The 21,086-nt window shown below is 40.4% G+C and overlaps 1 protein-coding gene across 7 annotated transcripts in view; it reads left to right on the top strand.

Moving 5' to 3' along the window:
- The window catches only part of lrp4 (low density lipoprotein receptor-related protein 4), a 268,114-nt gene that overhangs the window by 229,302 nt on the left and 17,726 nt on the right, over positions 1 to 21,086 (top strand). For 5 of the 7 annotated variants that reach the window (XM_020044527.3, XM_020044526.3, XM_020044530.3 and 2 more), the window contains exons 29-36: positions 4,967 to 5,185; positions 5,300 to 5,434; positions 8,038 to 8,146; positions 8,401 to 8,593; positions 8,686 to 8,799; positions 8,907 to 9,018; positions 9,193 to 9,257; positions 20,178 to 20,265. In XM_020044527.3, coding sequence (XP_019900086.2) covers positions 4,967 to 5,185; positions 5,300 to 5,434; positions 8,038 to 8,146; positions 8,401 to 8,593; positions 8,686 to 8,799; positions 8,907 to 9,018; positions 9,193 to 9,257; positions 20,178 to 20,265 — 1,035 coding nt within the window. The remainder of the gene's footprint in view (positions 1 to 4,966; positions 5,186 to 5,299; positions 5,435 to 8,037; positions 8,147 to 8,400; positions 8,594 to 8,685; positions 8,800 to 8,906; positions 9,019 to 9,192; positions 9,258 to 20,177; positions 20,266 to 21,086) is intronic. The other 2 variants (XM_013132296.4, XM_020044528.3) reach the window with 1 other exon arrangement.

The following is a 21,086-nucleotide window of genomic DNA, read 5'->3' as shown; positions in this document are numbered from 1 at the left end:
GAACAGTGGAACACAGGAGTGATGCTTGCTGATAACAGGCCTCTGTATGCATATGTAGATATTCCATTGAAAATCAGCTGTTTCCAGCTGCAATAGTCATTTACAACATTAACATTGTCTACACTGTATTTCTCATCCATTTGATGTTAATATAATTGACAAAAAAGCTTTTCTTAAAAAAAAAAGACATTTCTATGTGACCTCAAACTTTTGAACAGTAGTCTGTATATGTGTTCTCAAAGCGTGCCAGTCAACTAGGCTGTGTTCACCATAGATAATGTACATGCTCTGGTACAACAAGTAACTGGGCTGTGTTCATTATTAACAATGACTGCTCAAGTTAGCTGTTTCGAACACAGTTATTTCATAGTCTATATGGCTATAGTTTACAAAACTTTCCCCAAGGAAATTTAAATGACCAATATTCGTATTGGGGAAACAAATGACATTGCATATCCTATAGCTTTTAATATTCTACACTGCTCAAAAAAATCTAGGGAACACGTAATCTTCACAGTATAACACAAAGTCAGTTAAACTTTAGTCATTTCAATCTGTCTGGAGAGGAAGCATAAGCGATTGTGAATCTGTCACCTGTTTTGGTGCAATTTAAATTGACTGCACTGGAGTGTGGTGCACTGGAGAGGCAACAGCAAAACAACCCCAAAAAAGGGAAAGATTTTGCAGGTGGTGGCCACAGGCAGTTGCCCTCTCCTTATCCTTCCTGACAGATTTTTCTCTAGTTGTGTTTTTTGCTAGTGTCCTTGTCACTATTGGTAGCATGAGGCAGTACCTGCAGCCCAATCAAGTTGCACATGTAGTCCAGCATAGTCCTCCAGGATGGCACATCCATACATGCCGACCTCCACATGCTAGCCAACGGTACCCTGACCTCTGTTAGGTACCGGGATGAAATCCTCAGATCCACAATGGCCGGCCTGAGGTGGCCAGAGTGTGTAGGCAGTTCCTGGATGACGAAGGCACTGATGCCATTCACTGGCCCTCACGTTCCCCAGACCTGAATCCAATTGAGAACCTCTGGGACATTATGTATCGGTGCATCCGACACCATGAAGTAGTGCTACAGACTGTCCACGAGCTCACTGATGTCCTGGTCCAGGTTTGGGAGAAGATCCCCAGGTCACCATCTGCCGCCTCATCAGGAGCATGCCCAGACATTGTTGGGTGTGCATACACGTGGGGGACGTACACACTACTGAATCACATTGAGTTGCTGTGAAATTCACGCAAGTTGGAACAGCCTGTGATTTTTCGGTGCAAGTTTTATTCCAGCCGCAAATCGGTTGGTGATTTTGGTTTCCATTGAACATTGTTACTTAATTTTGTTCTCAACAAATTACACAATGTTCAGTAAAGATTTTGAACTTCTATGTATTTTGTTCATCGAAACCTGATGTGTGATTTCAGTGTTGCCTTGTGTATTATTGGCTGTACAGCTTATTAGATTAGATTCAACTTCATTGTCATTGAAGAGTACAAAGCAATGCAGTTAGCATATACTGTAACCAGAAGTGCAAATAGAAGTGTGCAGCAAATGTACAAGTATTAAGTAAAGTGTATGTCACAAGTGGAATGTATAGATGTGCAATGAAAGCAAATACAGTGCGAAATGGCAATTCTAAATGAGCAATGAAGGCAAATAGGGCAAGTGGCAGTTCTTACTGTGCAATTGAGCAAGTTGGAGGTGTAAGGAAGTCAGTACAACTGAAATGTGGGGATAGCAGCAATGAGATTCCGAGATAGACGTGCAGGTAACATCCGAAAAAAAGAAAAGCAAGTTCAATGGCAAGTACAATTGTAATTTCCTTTTAACTTAAAACAACTCTTGACAATAAAGATTGTCTTTAAAAATGGTTTCCTATAGGTCTTCTGCACCCTGCCATGAAGCACAATCCACTATGTAATGACGGAACATGTATGGTGATCAATGCTCCCTGCTCCCTTATCTACACACCAAACTGTGTCTTGTGTTTGACAAACAACACATTACTATTTACAAGATAATTTAGGAAAGATTTCCTTAACTGGAATTTCTCTTATCCTACCATGGGGTAACGGTAGAAATAATGGATAGCTTAAAAAAAGAAAGTAAATAAAACTCACTAATGCTTTTGTTTATGATTTTCCACTACAGGAATTAGTTTTTATTGTATATTCACCCATCTTCCGTTTTCTTTTGCTGACCCCTCTGAATTTTATTGAATAATCGACATTATTTATTGGATTCATTGATTAGATGGATTTGTATAAATTATATAAATAAATGTAAAAGTGGTGAACAAAATTCAGAAACACTGAAAAAGGCCTGGTATTGTGACGCAGCTGCAGAGGTCACATTTGGTTGATTGTCAGTTAGCAGTACATATGTGTCAGCTATAAATAGAGACAATTAGCACATTAATATTGGAGTTTTCGAAGCAACGTAACGCAACTACTGTAAGGGAAAAATTATTTTATCTCCTGCTGATTTTGGAAGTTTGCCCACTGATAAAGAAATGATGTCTATTATTTTAATGGTAAGTTGATTTGAACAGTGGCTGACAGAATAACCACAAAAAGATCCAGAAAAACAAATTTTAATGAGTGAAATAAGTATTTGATCCCCTCTCAATCAACGATTTCTGGCTCCCAGGGGTCTTTTATACAGGTAACGAGCTGAGATTAGGAGCACACTCTTAAAGGGAGTGTCCACAGAAGCAATAAATCAATCTGATTCCAAACTCTCCACCATGGCCAAGACCAAAGAGCTGACCAAAGATGTCAGGGACATGATTTTAGACTTAAACAAGGCTGGAATGGGCTACAAGACCATCACCAAGAAGCTTGATGAGAAGGTGACAACAGTTGGTGCGATTATTCGCAAATAGAAGAAACACAAAATAATTGTCAATCTCCCTCGGTCTAGGGCTCCATGCAAGATCTCACCTTGTGGAGTTGCAATGATCATGAGAAAGGTGAGGAATAAGCCCAGAACTACATGGGAGGATCTTGTCAATGATCTCAAGGCAGCTGGAACCATAGTCACCAAGAAAACAATTGGTAACACACAACGCTGTGAAGGACTGAAATCCTGCAGCGCCCACAATGTCCCCCTGCTCAAGAAAGCACATGTACAGGACTATCTGAAGTTTAGGATAACTGGGTGAAAGCATTGTGGTCAAATGAGACCAAAATCGAGCTCTTTGACATTAACTCAACTCGCCGTGTTTGGAGGAGGAGGAATGCTGCCTATGACCCCAAGAACATCATCCCCACCGTCAAACATGGAGGTGGAAACATTATGCTTTGGGGGTGTTTTTCTGCTAAGCGGACATGACAACTTCACCACATCAAAGGGACGATGGACGGGGCCATGTACCGTCAAATCTTGGGTGAGAACCACCTTCCCTCAGCCAGGGCATTGAAAATGTGTCATGGATGGGTAATCCAGCATGACAATGACTCAAAACACATGGGCAAGGCAACAAAGAAGTGGCTCAAGAAGAAGCACATTAAGGTGCTGGAGTGGCCTAGCCAGTCTCCAGATCTTAATCCCATAGAAAATCTGTGGAGGGAGCTGAATTTTGAGTTGCCAAACGTCAGCCTTGAACCCTTAATGACTTGAAGATCTGCGAAGAGGAGTGGGACAAAATCCCTCCTGAAATGTGTGCAAACCTGGTGGCCAACTACAAGAAACGTCTGACCTCTGTGATTGCCAGCAACAGTTTTGCCGCCAAGTACTAAGTCATGTTTTGCAGAGGGGTCGAATACGTATTTCACTTATAAAATGCAAATCAATTTATAAAATTTTTGACATGCCTTTTTCTGGATTTCTTTTGTTATTCTGTCTCTCACTGTTCAAATAAACCTACCATTAAAATTATAGAATGATCATTTCTTTGTCAGTGGGCAAACATACAAAATCAGCAAGGGACCAAAAAAATCACAATTCATACATAGAAGCAATTCAATGTGCTTTACAAATAAAAATAAAAATATAAAATACAATAGAAGAAAACCAAATACTAGAATAAAAACTATAAAATAACATAATAAAACATAGAAATAGAAGAAAAATTAAATTAAAACAACTGGTAGATTCCATAGAAGATTCCATGAGGAAGCTATAAAAGCTGTAAGGATTAACAGTTTAAGTTTAAGCACTCAGTCATAGGCACGTGAATTGTTTTTCCAGGATGATAATACCCCCATACACACTGTAAAAAACATTTATGAGTGGTTTTATAAAAACCCGGATGACAACAAAAGCCTTCTTTGGCTCCCCAATCACTAGATCTGAACATCATCAACCTTTATAGCAAGTTCTGGAGTGCGAACTGGAGACTTCTTGAAGAACTACACACACAGTTCAGGACTTGTACGACAGCATTCCAAGGAGGATTGGAGCTGTTCAGAAGGCAATGGGTGGCCCTACTGCTTATTAGGTCCTTGATATTAATATATTGTTAGGTGTTTCTTTTTTGTATATCCTATTTACTATATTTATTTATTTATTTGTGCACACTGATTAGGCTGTTAAATAATACTTTCAACCTAGACTGTCTCATTGATTGTATTTTTCGATCAGTAGTTTGCACTGTGGCCCTTCCGCTTCTCGTTTTTGTTAGATAAGCTTATTTTTACATAATTTAACTACAATGTTTAGGAAGTGATACACAAGCATTTCACTACTACAGATATATTCAACTCCTCAGGTAACCCCAGTTGTTTTATTTAATTGATCTATTCCAGAGATAACTAACCTGATTAGACTTGTCCACTAATCATCAAGTCCTTGATTAGTGAATCATGTGTTTAAAATTGTGTAATGTTTGGGGGTCCTTTACCTGTAGTGCAAAGTGCACAGATTTGAAAAGTTCTGCGTTGCAACCGACAACATCTGTTATAATATGAATGCAACCAACACAACTTGATTGACTTATTTAACCTTTCCTGTGACGGTCAGACGATCCAACCTGGATGGTACAGGAATGGAGACAGTGATCAACCAGGGTCTGAAGACCACCGATGGACTTGCTGTGGACTGGGTGGCCAGGAATATGTACTGGACGGACACAGGCCGCAACACCATCGAGGTGGCCCGACTAGACGGAACCAGCCGAAAAGTACTGGTCAACAACAGCCTGGATGAGCCCAGAGCAATCGCTGTGTTTCCCAGCAAAGGGTGAGGTGGACAAAGAGGAAATTTGCAAATGAGATTTTGTGGGGGTGTGTGCGCAACAGTCTTGGGGAAGAGTGGCTAAGTGGAGACATAATATTAATTAATTGATCTCCCTAGGTACATGTTCTGGACAGACTGGGGTCACATCGCTAAGATCGAGCGGGCTCACCTAGATGGATCAGACCGCAAAGTTCTGATTAACACTGACCTGGGCTGGCCCAACGGACTTACACTGGACTATGACACACGCAGGTTAGAAAGGAGTGGAATGGCAGGGGAGAATGTGAGGGATGGAATAAAGGAGGAATGATAGAGACGGGACAGAGGGAAACAGAAGGAATGAGACTAAGGTTCTTTTTACACTGCACAGGAGCAAAAAGTCTTAATTTTTATATAAGTCTTGTCTTAATTTTTATAATAATTTCCATAGCATTTTAACTTACATTGGGATAACCGTCAAGACTGTTTGTTGGTGGAAACAAGGGATATCAACTATCACCTATCCAGACTATGTTGGATAGCCTGTATAAAATATATTTAAATTCAAAAAGCAAAAGTCGGAAAACAGTATACTAATTGCCTTTATTTCATTCAAGATAACGAAGCAAGGTAAAATGTAGCCCTTTAAAATGTGTATCTAATATGATGCTCATCCATCTCATTGAACTTTATAGCATATACTACAGTGGGGAGAACAAGTATTTGATACATTGCCGATTTTGCAGGTTTTCCTACTTACAAAGCATCCAAGTATTTACAAGCATTTTTTTATCATAGGTACACTTCAACAGTGAGAGACAAAAATCCAGAAAATCACATTGTATGATTTTTAAATAATTAATTTTCATTTTATTCAACCTCTCCACAATGGCTAATATCAGAGAGCTGTGTAAGGTCATCAGGGATAAAATTGTAGACCTGCACTGGCTGTCATGGATGGGATGTGCTACAGGACAATAGGCAAGCAGCTTGGTGAGAATGCAACAACTGTTGGTGCAATTATTGGAAAATGGAAGAAGTTCAAGATGATGGTCAGTCTTCCTCGGTCTGGGGCTCCATGCAAGATCTCACCTCATGGGGCATCAATGATCATGAAGAAGGTGAGGGATCAGTCCAGAACTACATGGCAGTACCTGGTCCATTATCTGAAGAGAGCTGGGACCACAGTCTCAAAGAAAACCATTAGTAACACTCTACGCCGTCATGGATTAAAATCCTGCAGCGCACGCAAGGTCCCCCTGCTCAAGCCAGCGCATGTCCAGGCCCGTCTGAAGTTTGCCAATGACCATTTGGATGATCCAGAGGAGGAATGGGAGAAGGTTATGTGGTCTGATGAGACAAAAATAGAGCTTTTTGTTCTAAACTCCACTCGCCGTGTTTGGAGATAGAAGGATGAGTACAACCCCAAGAACACCATCCCAACCGTGAAGCATGGAGGTGGAAACATAATTCTTTGGGGATGCTTTTCTGCAATGGGCACAGGACAACTGCACCGTGTTGAGGAGAGGATGGATAGGGCCATGTATCGCGAGATCTTGGCCAACAACCTCTTTCCCCCAGTAAGAGCATTGAAGATGGGTCGTGGCTGGGTCTTCTAGCATGAGTGGCTCCATAAGAAGCATCTCAAGGTCCTGGAGTGGCCTAGCCAGTCTCCAGACTTGAACCCAATAGAAAATCTTTGGAGAGAGCTGAAAGTCCATATTGCCCAGCGACAGGCCCGAAACCTGAAGGATCTGGAGAAGGTCTGTATGGAGACGTGGGCCAAAATCCCTGTTGCAGTGTGTGCAAACGTGGTCAAGAACTATAGGAAACATATGATCTCTGTAATTACAAACAAAGGTTTCTGTACCAAATATTAAGTTCTGCTTTTCTGATGTATCAAATACTTATGCCATGCAATAAAATGCAAATTAATTACTTAAAAATCATACATTTTGGTTTCTGGATTTTTGTTTTAGATTCCGTCACTCATAGTTGAGTGCTTTGTAAGTGGGAAAACCTGCAAAATCGGCCGTCTATCAAATACTTGTTCTCCCCACTGTATATGTCAACCCAATTGCAATTAAGAATCATTTTAGAGGGGGCAACATTTTAAATAATGCATTTTGGTATATTAATTGACATTAAACACGTTCATTTCTCAAAATTGCTTTCTTGCTTATACTGTGAGTGGCACCAGTCAAACTCTGACCTTTCCCTTTAAATACAAGTATATTATTTCAGACGGGAGAAATATAATTACAGGACCATTCCACTTAAATGAAAAATACCGACATGGCATGATATACGGAGGAGATTGCCTTTTCAATTTATAATGTAAATTACATTACCGGACGTACCCCTCTAAAATGAATCCTATACAAATATAATTGTAATTCAAATTGCAAATCTGTGATGTTTTGCGGCAAAAACAACAGCCTGCAAGTTTAAATAAATCTTTGACCAGGCTAGACATAAGTTATTACCCGTCTATTTCCCCCAGTTGTCACTTCAGAAATCTGAAATCCTGTGTATTCATTATCCATTATTTAAAAGTATTGGTTGAGGTACAATTCAGTTGTAGTAAATTTAAGGAACTTTCACTTGTCCACACCTGTCAAACTCAGATTTTTTTCTCCTCAGCCTAAAGGAGTCTTCTTCAGTGAGGTTGTGAAAAGATATCTTATTGTAAACCGCATTTGGTTTGGAAGATGATTTAACAGTTGGCAATAGTGAAGGAGAAAAAAGGAACCACTAATATCATGATATCTCAGCTGAGAAAAATCATTAATAATTTCTGCTGAATAGTGTAATGTTTGCAATTAATGTGATTTTGTTACGTGTGTGTGTGTGCATGAATGTGTCTGTTTTTGTAGGATCTTCTGGGTGGATGCTCACCTAGACCGCATTGAGAGTTCTGACCTGAATGGAAAGCTCCGTCAAATCCTGATCAGCCCAGTGTCCCACCCTTTCGCACTCACGCAGGTAACACTAGCTGTCAATCAGCCACCTGACCCTTCACTCACCCACTATACTCCCCTTCCACTCAGTTTGTTTACTCGCTTACTTACTTGCTCACTCCCTTCTCCTTCACTCTTACTGAACCATCAACTTAACCATTCTACTTCTACTTTCCTTCATCTCTGACCTTCATTTTATTCCTTCCCTTCTTCCTCTCATTTCTTCTCCCCTTCTCCTTGTCTTTTTTTCCTCTTCTCTTTTCTCCCTTGTTCCACCAGTTGAAGCCGGTGTCCTCCCCTCTAATCCCTTTCTCCCGACTCTCGCAGCAAGACCGATGGATCTATTGGACAGACTGGCAGACCAAGTCCATCCAGCGTGTGGACAAACACACTGGCCGAAGCAGGGAGACAGTGTTGGCAAATGTTGAAGGCCTCATGGATATCATCGTAGTCTCGCCACATAGGCAGAGTGGTAAGGGAGCAGGGTGATACCAAGACATGATTAAAAAGTAAATAGTAATGAATAGTAATAATAATAAATAAAGCCTTCTCTCTTCCCCGCAGGCACCAACCACTGTGCGGTGAATAATGGAGGATGTACTCATCTGTGCTTTGCTAAGACAAATAGCTTTGTGTGTGCCTGCCCTGATGAACCAGAAAGCAGGCCCTGTTCCACCAGTAAGTTTTTATGTGCATGTAACAAACAACCTGTTTAGTATGGAAACGCTTCAGCTTTGTGTGTGATCTTTGTGTCTTTAAAGCACAAATCAGTATTCTCTATTTAGTTTCAGGTTATGTGCCCACCTCACCAGACAGAGTGAGCACCCGCATTCCAGCCCCTAACAACATACCGAAGGCCCCTACAGACACACCTCAACAAGGCTCACCATTTGATAAGTATGTCAGCAAAAGGCCTGACATTTGATGTGATCCAGCATGAATTTGAAGGATCCCACTGATCCATATTCAAAACACGAATATTGACTAAATATTATCTCAATGCTTTATCTTCAGTTTGTGAGAAAGTATAGGTTCAGTTTGAATATTAATCGCCCTGTTATTTTTTTTTAGCTGCACAGACAAGAACCTGAGTTTGGAGGGTTGTTTGCTGAGCAACGTAGTGACTGCTCCTCACGGTAAGATAAAACTCAGTCAACCTTCATCATCATCATCATCACAATGATTGCCCTCATTAGCATCTTCATCACACTTCGCATAACCATTACCATAATCATTATGCTTATAATAAACTATTACAATATTGTACTGCTGAAAAATACTTTTTGAAGTTTAAACCGAAGAACCGTTGAATGATGGGTATAGGCGCTGATCATTGGCCGGTAGCAACCACAGCAGTGTGTTTGGTAAGAACGACGGGAGCCAGTATTCCAATTCACCACACACACCACAACCATTACAGAACACCACTCTTCATCATATAGATTATGTGTGGTTCTGTCGGGAGAAATAAACAGACAATATTGTAGTAGATAACTCCTTACTAAACAGTCCAATGTGGTAGTAATTCACAACATTACCAAATAACCTAAACATATTATATAAACATTATGTTGGATTCTAGACTAGCACCACAATTAGCTAATGTTAACCAATTCGGTAATTGCTAACCTGCTAACTTATGCTAACTAATGCTTGCTTTCACAAGCAAGATAATCCAGCAAGACATTCGGTGAAGGGATAGTTCAGGTGTCTCAAACAGCGTGGTCTCGTCTTTGCTGATTGTACCGATGACGTTGACACACTAGACACGGAAAGGAAGGATGCTTAAAGGCCAACGTGACCATGACGGAAGTCACTCTGGCCAATAAATAGTGAGGCTGCTGTGGGCTCAATAATAAGTACTGAACTGTCTAAACTAAGCACCAAAGAGAGATATAGTATACATCACCCAAAGTCAGAGTTATTTATTGCTTTGACCTTTTGGCAGCTGCATCTGTGTGAAAGGATTATGAAAATTATTTTTTGATGGTTGTTAATTTATAATAACAGGGTAACAGGGTGATAAGTTGTTTTTCCGCAGGTAAATATCCGGTTAAGGAGGGAGGGGTAGAGCAGGTGATTCTGTGGGATGAAAGGGGGAGGTCAAAAGGATTATGAAAAATTAACAACCATTAAAAAAAAAAAAAGATTGGTTTTTCCTGGGTTCATGTATGGTTAGGGAGGGAGGGGTAGAGCAGGTGATTCCGGGGTTCATGGTCGGTTATGGAGGGAGGGGGCAGAACAGGGGATTCTGGGGCTTCCTTCTCTGGGAGGAGATGGTGTAGTGTTTCTTGAGATGCAAGGGCATTGAGCATGTGTTTCTTTCGGGTTCATTCTCTGAGAGTCCCAAAATAAATAAAAGGTTAGCAGTTGAATTCGTTTTTTTAGTTTAAGATGGCGTCCGTGCTTAGTGATACACATGTGACAACCCAGACTTTCCGAAATAGGCCGCAGAACAGAGGATTGAAATAAAAGATACGTTCCAGAAATATATGATGCGCCAAAGAAGCATTTTCTGAATGTGTATAGAACTCAAATACCTCAGATTAAGCAGCTGATGGATCAGCATGACATGGCGGATGGAAAAATGGTCGGTTTTATGTTTGATTACCTGGCTTCTAAAGTGAAGTTGTACATTTTAGCCATGGGAGCTCAATATACAAACGCAACCTGTGGCGTGGAGTACCAAATTAATGACTGGGAAGTATTACGCTATGTGGAGTGTCCTGAAATGATGCCAAGTATGAGAGATTACACTAGCGACACTGGTTTGGAGATTGATTGGCAAGGTGTACCGAGTTCCACAGAGACAAAGCAGCACACAATAAAAATTCAGAGGAAAAATGTACTTCCATTCAGTTTTGTTGAGCTATTTTCCCTCACGAGGAACGTAAGCGATGGAAAGATTGGTAAAATGTCAGAGGTAAGGATACCTGTTCACGTTTGGTTTGATCTGGAAAATGACATGTTTCAGAGAATTGAGCTATACGTACGAAGTCAGCAATGGCAGAGCATTGTTAAACTTAGATGTCTTGCTGCAGATGACAGTTATGAACACGATCCAGTTAAAACCAAGATGTATGTGGAAGCAGGAATGATACGTTTTGGTTAATAAGCCACCCCCTCTGTCTGCAGTCATAAAACATTGTTTACGCCATTACTTGATGAAGATGCCCGAGACCAGGAATGGGATGTAAGTTCCACATGTGTAAACGAACCGTGTAGCAGTCCTCTGTCTTACTCACCGGTTATGCGACCTCCCACCCGGCCACCTGACCTGACTTCATATACCCCGGATTCTGACGTTTTTGATGGTGGACTGATTTTTGAGCACACCATAAAGGCTTCCATTGTAACACTTTTAGGAATTGTGATCGAGGAGCACAAAACAAAAACTGCCACGGTTGTCTTTCAGGCCATGGTAGTCAGCAGCAGGCATTAGTGCCTCTATGATTGTCCCAAGTATTATTATATCAACCATTTTGACACCCGCCTTAATGAAAGGAAATGCCCTTTACCCCCTTTAAAGAATTATCATGAAAACATTCAGCATACCCAGAAGCTCTAGAATTTCCAGTCAGGACAACCTGTTTTTGGGATTGCTACCCGCTGCATTGTTATCGGACTGGTTGATCACGAAGCCTGCATTAAGACAATTGGTTAAAGAAAGTTTTTTGTCAAATGTATTTTTATTGAAATAAAAATGTCATTACATTACAATTATCGATTGTGTCTTCATTCAGAAAATTGTAACCAGTGTTCTGTATTCTTCCGTTCAAATTAGTGTCTTTTGGAGGGAACCCATTTTACATTTTGTATTTTGTATCACATTTTATTATTAGCCACACCTGCCAGAGGTAAGTTGAGGTCAGCCATGGTTTCAAGAAAATGGGTCCATCCTAGAGGTCTTCTGTCTTTGGATGTCTTGTGTGAGGCTGTTACATTTTTAATCAAATCTATCATATTACAGCCTCTTAAAATTTTACCATTACTGATGAATTCACCTTTGTCATTCCAGCCCGCTCTTCCTTTTGACCCCTTTATTTTATTCACAATGTATATAAAACATTTTCGGCTACGTGCTGGAGTATGCTCGAGCATGTCACTCATAACAGCATCCTCATCTATGGAATGATACTGTAAGCTCCCTGGAACAAGAGGTTCTGTAGCCTCTGTTTCTGGTAGGGAGAGGGTCAAATGTCCTGTGTTATTTTCATCTTGTTTCAACAAAGACAAATACCTTTGTAAGAGTTGAGCGTATTTCTTTGCCTTGTCAAGAGGGTTAATTCCTTTCATGTTCCATACATCCTTCATATCCATATCCATATCCAGATCCCTTTCAGCCGTTTGTCTAATAGTTTCAGTATCTTGTTTCTTAAGTTTATCCAACTGATGTTGAGGCACTAAATACATTTTGTCAGCTCCGACTCCCAGAGGTAATATGACTACTGAGGAAAGGGACAGCAACACTTAACAAGGGTAAAAGGAAACCACCCATATGCTGTATGGCACGCTTCTTAAAAAAAAAATTACAGTTTTTTTTATCGGCAAATAGCTTGCCTTTTGCCTCTTTATTTTTTGAATTGTTCCTAGCTGAGTGGGATGCGTCCTTTGAGAACAATCAAAGCAATCACACAGAGGGTCAAAATAACATCTGAAGAACAATGGCCCAAGGCTGACTTGCATTCTTTAGGGTTGGCTATAACTAGGACTCTCAAGATGGGCAGATGTCTTTTTAAACGTGCAGACATTTTTACTTTTTCTTTGGGATGTAAACTGTTGGCCAATCCCACAGGAACAAACCTGTTCTGAGTCTTAAATGTTCTGGTGGACCTAGTTACTGGTCCACCAGTAAATATGAAAATGCCTCTTTTGTTGCGTCTTTTCGTAAATTTCTTCGTAAAACGCCCTCCTCCCGGGTACATTTGCTTGGCCAAAGTATTAATCTGCAGTTTGTCTCTAGGATTCTTAAACAAAACCATGTAATTGGAGTTCAAGCTAATGGTATGGCTATTTTTGCTCTGTTGAAATACATTTTGTACCAAGTACAGCACAGATAAGTTTCGATGGTGAGTAAAAGCTCTGGCAATTTCAGGATGTTCACTACCTGCAAACAGCATATCATCCAAACCTAAAAGATTATTTCTGTTAGGAGGAAAGAGTTGATCATCACTCAGTGATTCAGAGATTCTTTCAACAAAGTTTATTTTTATTTTCTTCAACATTTCATTATACACTCATCTAAAGGATTATTAGGAACACCTATTCAATTTCTCATTAATGCAATTATCTAATCAACCAATCACATGCTTCAATGCATTTAGGGGTGTTTTTCCCCCAACAGAACATCTTCCTTCAACTCAAAGTCCATTGAATATTTCAAGACAACCTACAGCAAACAGAGACTTTAGCTTTTTCAAGCCTTTTTTCCACCATATACAGTTGTGCTCAAAAGTTGGCATACCCTTGGAGAATTGATAATATACACTTAGGATATTAGGAACACCTGTTCAATTTCTCATTAATGCAATTATCTAATCAACCAATCACATGCTTCAATGCATTTAGGGGTGTGGTCTAGGTCAAGACAATCTCCTGAACTCCAAACTCAATGTCAGAATGGGAAAGAAAGGTGATTTCAGCATTTTTGAGCGTGGCATGGTTATTGGTGCCAGACGGGCCGGTCTGAGTATTTCACAATCTGCTCAGTTACTGGGATTTTCACACACAACCATTTCTAGGGTTTACAAAGAATGGTGTGAAAAGGGAAAAACATCCAGTATGCGGCAGTCCTATGGGCGAAAATGCCTTGTTTGATGCTAGAGGTCAGAGGAGAATGGGCCGACTGATTCAAGCTGATAGAAGAGCAACTTTGACTGAAATAACCACTTGTTACAACAGAGGTATGCAGCAAAGCATTTGTGAAGCCACAACACGCACAACCTTGAGGCGGATGGGCTACAACAGCAGAAGACCCCACCGGGTACCACTCATCTCCTCTACAAATAGGAAAAAGAGGCTACAATTTACACCAGCTCACCAAAATTGGACAGTTGAAGACTGGAAGAATGTTGCCTGGTCTGATGAGTCTCGATTTCTGTTGAGACATTCAGATGGTAGAGTCAGAATTTGGCGTAAACAGAATGAGAACATGGATCCACCATCCCTTGTTACCACAGTGCAGGGTGGTGGTGTAATGGTGTGGGGGATGTTTTCTTGACACACTTTAGGTCCCTTTGTGCCAATTGGACATCGTTTAAATGCCACGGCCTACCTGAGCATTGTTTCTGACCATGTCCGTGCCTTTATGACCACCATGTACCCATCCTCTGATAGCTACTTCCAGCAGGATAATGCACCATGTCACAAAGCTTGAATCATTTCAAATTGGTTTCTTGAACATGACAATGAGTTCACTGTACTGAAATGGCCCCACATTCACCAGATCTCAACCTAATAGAGCATCTTTGGGATGTGGTGGAACGGGAGCTTCGTGCCCTGGATGTGCATCCCACAAATCTCCATCAACTGCAAGATGCTATCCTATCAGTATGGGCCAACATTTCTAAAGAATGCTTCTGAGTTAACACTTTTCTTTTTTTTTTTTTTGCAAAACAAGTTTTTCCACTGCTGGATGGTCCAACGACTAGAGCTAAGAAAGGTAAATGCAATCTTGAATCAAACCTTCTACAGGCTCCATCTTATCTAATCAGAAGCCAAATGGTAATGTGGTAACGTCTGCTAAAATTACTCTCTTGTCATACACCAACCTGAACGTTTTGATGAGTGATGCATTGCGCAAAAGAAAAAAATATTTTGTAGGAGGTAAAGATTTCCTCACTAGTTTTGTCTTTTATGAAACCCTCGACAAAAACTTCTGGGTTATTCCAGGTTTACCTTTAATGCGTTTTCATAGTTTTGCGTGATGCCTTTGATGTTCAAGACTACGCAGTTGTTTTTAGTCCTAAACCCATAACTTTTGGGTCCACACGATGATCATTCTGTGATATGATCACCATCTTCAAGTTAATTTGTTAAACCTCCCAAATAATTGATCAGAGGGGGCTTCCATTCACATAGACCTCAGAATATATGGTATAGAACTCTCCTCTGTAGCTGTTCCATAAGATTGTACAATTCAAGACAGCTCTAAGCTGTCATGAAAGCCGCTATGATTACATTGACATTTCCAGGACTTCTAAGGTAAATATTTTTATGCTGCCACTGTACCAGAGCAACCTCCTGATTCAAAAAGAAATTTCCCAAACGGTTTGAAAAAATTAACTCTGTACATTTTTGGGCTTCTCTAAAAATGGATGTTATCAGCATATTTCTTCTTTGAGCATACTTTCTCCACAAATTGTAAAAAAAAAAATTGAAACACTTTTCTTAGCCTTATTGACTATATTTTTTTCAGGATCCAAACATATGCCCTCTTTGTCATAATAATCCTGAATGTACCTGTCTTTGCTCTCTTGATCGGTGGCTGATGCAGGATAACCCAAAGCCATTTGCTTGCCTCTCAAGAAAATCTTGACATACTCTTGAAAAAAGATTTTCTGGCAAAGTTCCACACTTCATAGATTTTAGCCACAATGTAATCTTTCTCTAGAGCCTTATTGAACTCCTTTGTACCCCATACACCTGTCAGAACTCTCTCTTCATTAGAATGATCACTGGGATGGTGCTGATTATTGTTGTCACTGCATGTGCAACAAAGGGAAAAGCTTCCCATTCGCCCCATGGGTTGGTAACACTGGAAGAAACAAACCCGGAAGATGGTAAACTTGCCTTAATCAGACCGAAATAGTTTTGGGGCAAGTCAAGGTCACTGTGAATTATTTCAGGATGGCCCAGAGGAAAGTAGTATTTTGCTGACCTTTTCAAGTGAGCCCACTCGTGCTCCTACAAAACCACCAATTTCAGATCATAATCAGCCTGTAAGGATTTTGTTTGTCTTGGAACTCTACAAACATGCAGCGTGACTTACCAATTACATTGTGGGATCGTTGACGTTCTGTAAGCTGCCTGCTGTTACCTACCTGGCTACCTGCCAAACTTTTTTCAGATTTACTCTATATAAACTAATTGGTCAAATTCTACTTTAAGAGTTTACCAACACCATATTTTTCATCTGTTGACCTCTTACCCAACTTTACTACACCGGGACTCTTTTTGGACATAATTAACAGAACTACTCACCCCTGAACACCCGACGCTAAATATCATTACTATGCCTTATCACTGTTATTGTTGTAGCTACAACACGGAGGAAACTATCGTCTTCAGGTACAGACAGCAGAGTTAAAGGCTCGGCTTCTGACGCAAATGTCAGGCAAGGATTATGTTAGTGTAGAAATAGAAAAAACTGCGTCTGTGCCACCAGGAAGAAACAATAGTCTTCTTAGCCGGGCAATAACTTTTTCTTGGTCACTTGGAAGAAATGCCGTCGACCAGTTAAACCTGAGTCGTTGCTAAATCGAACTGAGGCTTTCAACAGGTTTTCCCCACTGGAGTCGGAGTCAAGGCCCGAGCCGTCTTCGGAGGGGAATGATCGGCAGGCATGTTCTACCAGTGGCCTGGAAAAATTAAAAACTTCAGTCATCAGCGATTCCATTACCCGCAGTATTAGACTAAAGAATCAGCCGGCGGTCATACACTGTTTACCAGGGGCAGAGCCACAGACGTAACCGCAAATCTGGGGCTGGTGCTAGCAAAGTCTAAAACTGGCAAGTATAGAGAGTACAGAGATATTGTTATTCACATTGGCACCAACGACGTTAGGATGAAACAGTCAGAGGTTACAAAGCAGAACATAGCATCAGCGTGTAAATTAGCTAGAAAGATGTGTTGGCATTGAGTAATTGTCTCTGGCCCCCTCACAGCTAGGGGTAGTAATGAGCTCTACAGCAGACCTGCGCAACTCAATCGCTGGCTTAAAACGGAGTTCTGCCCGTCGCCCATTAAGTATGTAGATAATTGGCTCTCTTTTTGGGATTCTCCCAGAAATAGGTCCAGGCCTGATCTGCTGAGGAGCGATGGACTCCATCCTAGCTGGAGTGGTGCTCTTCTTTTATCTAGGAACATTGACAGGAGTCTCACTCCTATAGCCTCACCATGAAATAGGGTGCAGGTCAGGCCGTAGGCTGTTAGCCAGCTGGCTAGCATAGTGCAGTCTGTCAATAGCATAGCCATAGTAGTTAGTACAGCTTTACCTATTACCACTGTGACTTGTTCCAGGCTGAGAAAAGTTAAACAAGGTAGTGCTAACAAAAACAACCTTATTAAGATAAAGCCTTCCTCCACCTCGGTTACAAATAAAAATAAAAATGACTATCATCTCGCATCTCAAAATGGGACTCCTAAATGTTAGATCCCTTGCTCCAAAGGCAGTTGCAGAAAATTAATCTCTGATTATAAACTACATGTTATTGGTTTATGTGAAACATGGCTAAAGCCTGATTAATTAATTGCCTTAAATGAAGCCTCTCCTCCTGGCTATCCTAGTGATCATATCCTTCATACATCCCGAAAAGGAGGGGGTGTTGCTAATATTTATGACAGTAAATATAAATTTACTCTAAAACACATCACTGATTTTCATTCTTTTGAAGTTTCACTCATGAAAGTTAACCAGGCCGATAAATCGTTATACATAGCTACTATTTATAGGCCCCCCGGGCCATACACAATGTTCCTCAATGAGTTTCCAGAATTCTTGTCTAACCTTGTAGTCATGGCAGATAGTATTCTAATTTTTGGTGATTTCAATATTCATATGGAAAAGTCCAATGATCCTCTTCAAAAAGCCTTTGAAGCCATAATTGAATCAATGGGTTTTATCCAACATGTCTCAGGTCCAACACATTGCCACAATCACACCTTAGATTTAGTCCTGTCACGAGAAATAGATATTGTAGATCTAATAATTTCCCCCCAAAATCCTGGATTATCGGATCACTGTCTTATTACATTTACCGTTAAAACAAGAAATTCACTTGCTCTGCAAACAATGAGTTTCAAAAGCCGTACTATAAATTCTCGGACTACAAATAAATTCCTTGATATTCTTACAAGTTCACTCATTAACAACAGAGTAAATAAATATGTAAATGATCAAATCGAGGATCTAAACTCAACACTGCGAAATACTAAAAACAAAAGAAATACGCAACAGGATTACACATACCTGTATTTGTGTCTAGCATGACTTTTGAGGGTAAAAAGTGGACGGCTAAGGGACAGGATTGAGCCATGTTCTTTCTAAAACTTTTGGATAAACGAATATAAAGTACACTTTCACAGCCAATCATTTAAGAGGTTATGACTCCTACCTTCTTTTAAACCCCTTGGTACTACAAGGCGTAACTCCCACTCTTATAACACAAGGAAGTAAGGTGTTGTGTTTTTTCCAATCACGCATTTGATAAACGATATATTGAAAGTCTCAGCTTTCTTCCCATGAAACTCTCTCAAATGCCCAATGCCCTAGGCTTTGAAACAGCAGTTAAAGGTTGGTTTACACATTTTTTCAGCTCTGAGGAGAATCTCAATTACATAGGTTCTTACCCCGATCCTCAAAAGTATGGAGCTGATCAAATGACAGTCAAAGAGAGAGGGAGAAGTTTATGATGGAAATGTATTGTGATAATGATGTGGCTATCTTGCGTGAAGATTGTCTCAAGTTCAGAGAGGAAGTTATGAATGACAAAGACGTTGATCCCTTGAGTTATATAACCATTGCATCAGCTTGCATGAAAACCTATCCTACTAATTTTATGACAGAGGAATCTACAGCCAAACTGTGTTGTTTCCTTGTGTTATAAGAGTGGGAGTTATGCTTTGTAGTACCAAGGGGTTTAAAAGAAGGTAGGAGTCATAACCTCTTAAATTATGGGCTGTGAAAGTGTACTTTCTATATTTGTTTATCCGAAAGTTTTAAAAAGAGCATGGCTCAATCCTGTCCCTTAGCCGTCCACTTTTTACCCTCAAAAGTCATGCTAGACACAAATACAGGTTTGCATAAACCTGTTGAGTCATTCTGTCGGGTTTCAAAGTCTGATGGCTTCTCTTCATTCAAAGATTGAATATAACATTCGTAGACCTTTTCAAATACACCACTGTCATCCAAAAACCCTTTACATATTGGACAACGTTTTCTGATAGAATTTGTGTGGTTGGGGGTTATTCATTTTTAGCATCTGTTCTAAGATATCCCTGCATAATGTTACAACCCCGGGAAGCCAGGGTCTATTTATTTGTAATATACATTCAGTGCTACCACCGTTGATGTCCACGCCACAGGTTGCGTTTATATATTCAGCTCCCATGCTAAAATGTACTACACATTAGAATCTGAGGTATTTGAGTTATATACACATTAAGAAAATGCTTCTTTGGCGCATCATATATTCGTTCTGCAGGCTATTACGTAAGTCTGGGTTGTCACAGGTGTATCACTAAGCACAGATGCCATTTTAAATAAAATTGTAAAAAAATTCAACTGCAAACCTTTTATTTATTTTGGGGCTCTCAGAGAATTAACCCGACGGTAACACATGCTCAATGCATCTCAAGAAACCCTACACCCTCTCCTCCCAGAGAAGGACGCCCCAAAATCACCTGCTCTGCCCCCTCCCTTCCTAACCGGCCATGAACCCCTGAATCACCTGCTCTACGCCTCCCTCCCTAACCATACATGAACCCAGGAAAAACCAACTGTTAACAACCATAAAAAAATCTTTTTTCATAATCCTTTTGACCTCCCCCTCTCATTCCACAGAATCACCTGCTCTACCCCTCCCTCCCTAACCGTACATGTACCCTCGGAAAAACAACTGTTACCAACTGGTCATAAATTAACATCCATCAAAAAAAAAATCTGAATCCTTTCACACAGATGCTGCTGCCAAAAGTCAAAGCAATAAATCACTCGGAATTTGGGTGCTGTATACTTTTAGCTCTCTCACCAAAGAGGAGGAAGTAATGTTTTACAACTATAACATTTCTTTATTTTATTGGCTGTTTAATTGCCATCAATAACTTTGCTTTCACAGGGGAAGGGCTTCATATCAGTTATGTGATTGGAGGAGCATTAACCATTCTAGCCATCCTGATTCTCATCATCGCCTTCATTATTTACAGGTAAGTTCAAGGTTATGGCAAAGGGATATATGTTAGTTGAATACATAAGGTCCAACCAAGATCTCACTTCACCATTTAATCCAGCCCCTCTGACTTGGAAATATGTGGCAAGCTGCCACGATGAGTACCAATGGAGCCATTAGGGTTAACTATCTTGATAAAGGTAGATCAACATATTTTTGGGTTCCGGGTTTTGAGCTAGTATTAATCACCGGTCATATCCTCTAGCCACTAGGACCAGCCACCCAGTTCAATTCTGTTTTGGTTTATGTCTAGCACAGTTCAGTTAGTTAATTCATTTTTTCAAGGAATCAATCAATCAAATGTATTTATAAAGCCCTTTTTACATCAGCAGTTGTCACAAAGTGCTTTTACAGAAACACCCGGCCTTAAACCCCAAGGAGCAAACGACAGTAGTGTTGAATTTCAGTGGCTAGGAAAAACTCCCTAAGAAGGCCGAATTTTAGGAAGAAACCTAGAGAGGACCCAGGCTCAGAGGGGTGACCAGTCCTCTTCTGGCTGTGCCGGGTGAGATATTAAGAGTCCAATTGGAATAATTATGCATGTGGGCTAAATCCAGAGTCTATTTAAATGTAGACTAGGTCAGAAGTATGACCAGATGGATAAGGACAGGGACAGCAAAGGGCCCCCCAAACCAGGTACTCCGCAGGTGTGGACCAGGACCTCATGTCCTCCTAAAGGAACAGAAAATGTATTGTCTGCTTAAAAACAGCCTATGTGGCATTGATATGGGTAAGAAACAACTATTCCATGCAGAGCTTGTGGTCTACTAGAAATGCACACAGATATCTGCAATCCTG

The sequence above is a fragment of the Esox lucius genome, chromosome 2, assembly GCF_011004845.1.
Source record: "Esox lucius isolate fEsoLuc1 chromosome 2, fEsoLuc1.pri, whole genome shotgun sequence".
Lineage (NCBI taxonomy): Eukaryota > Metazoa > Chordata > Actinopteri > Esociformes > Esocidae > Esox > Esox lucius.
Note: the sequence above shows the minus strand (reverse complement) of the source record. Positions and strands in the feature narration are given on the sequence as shown.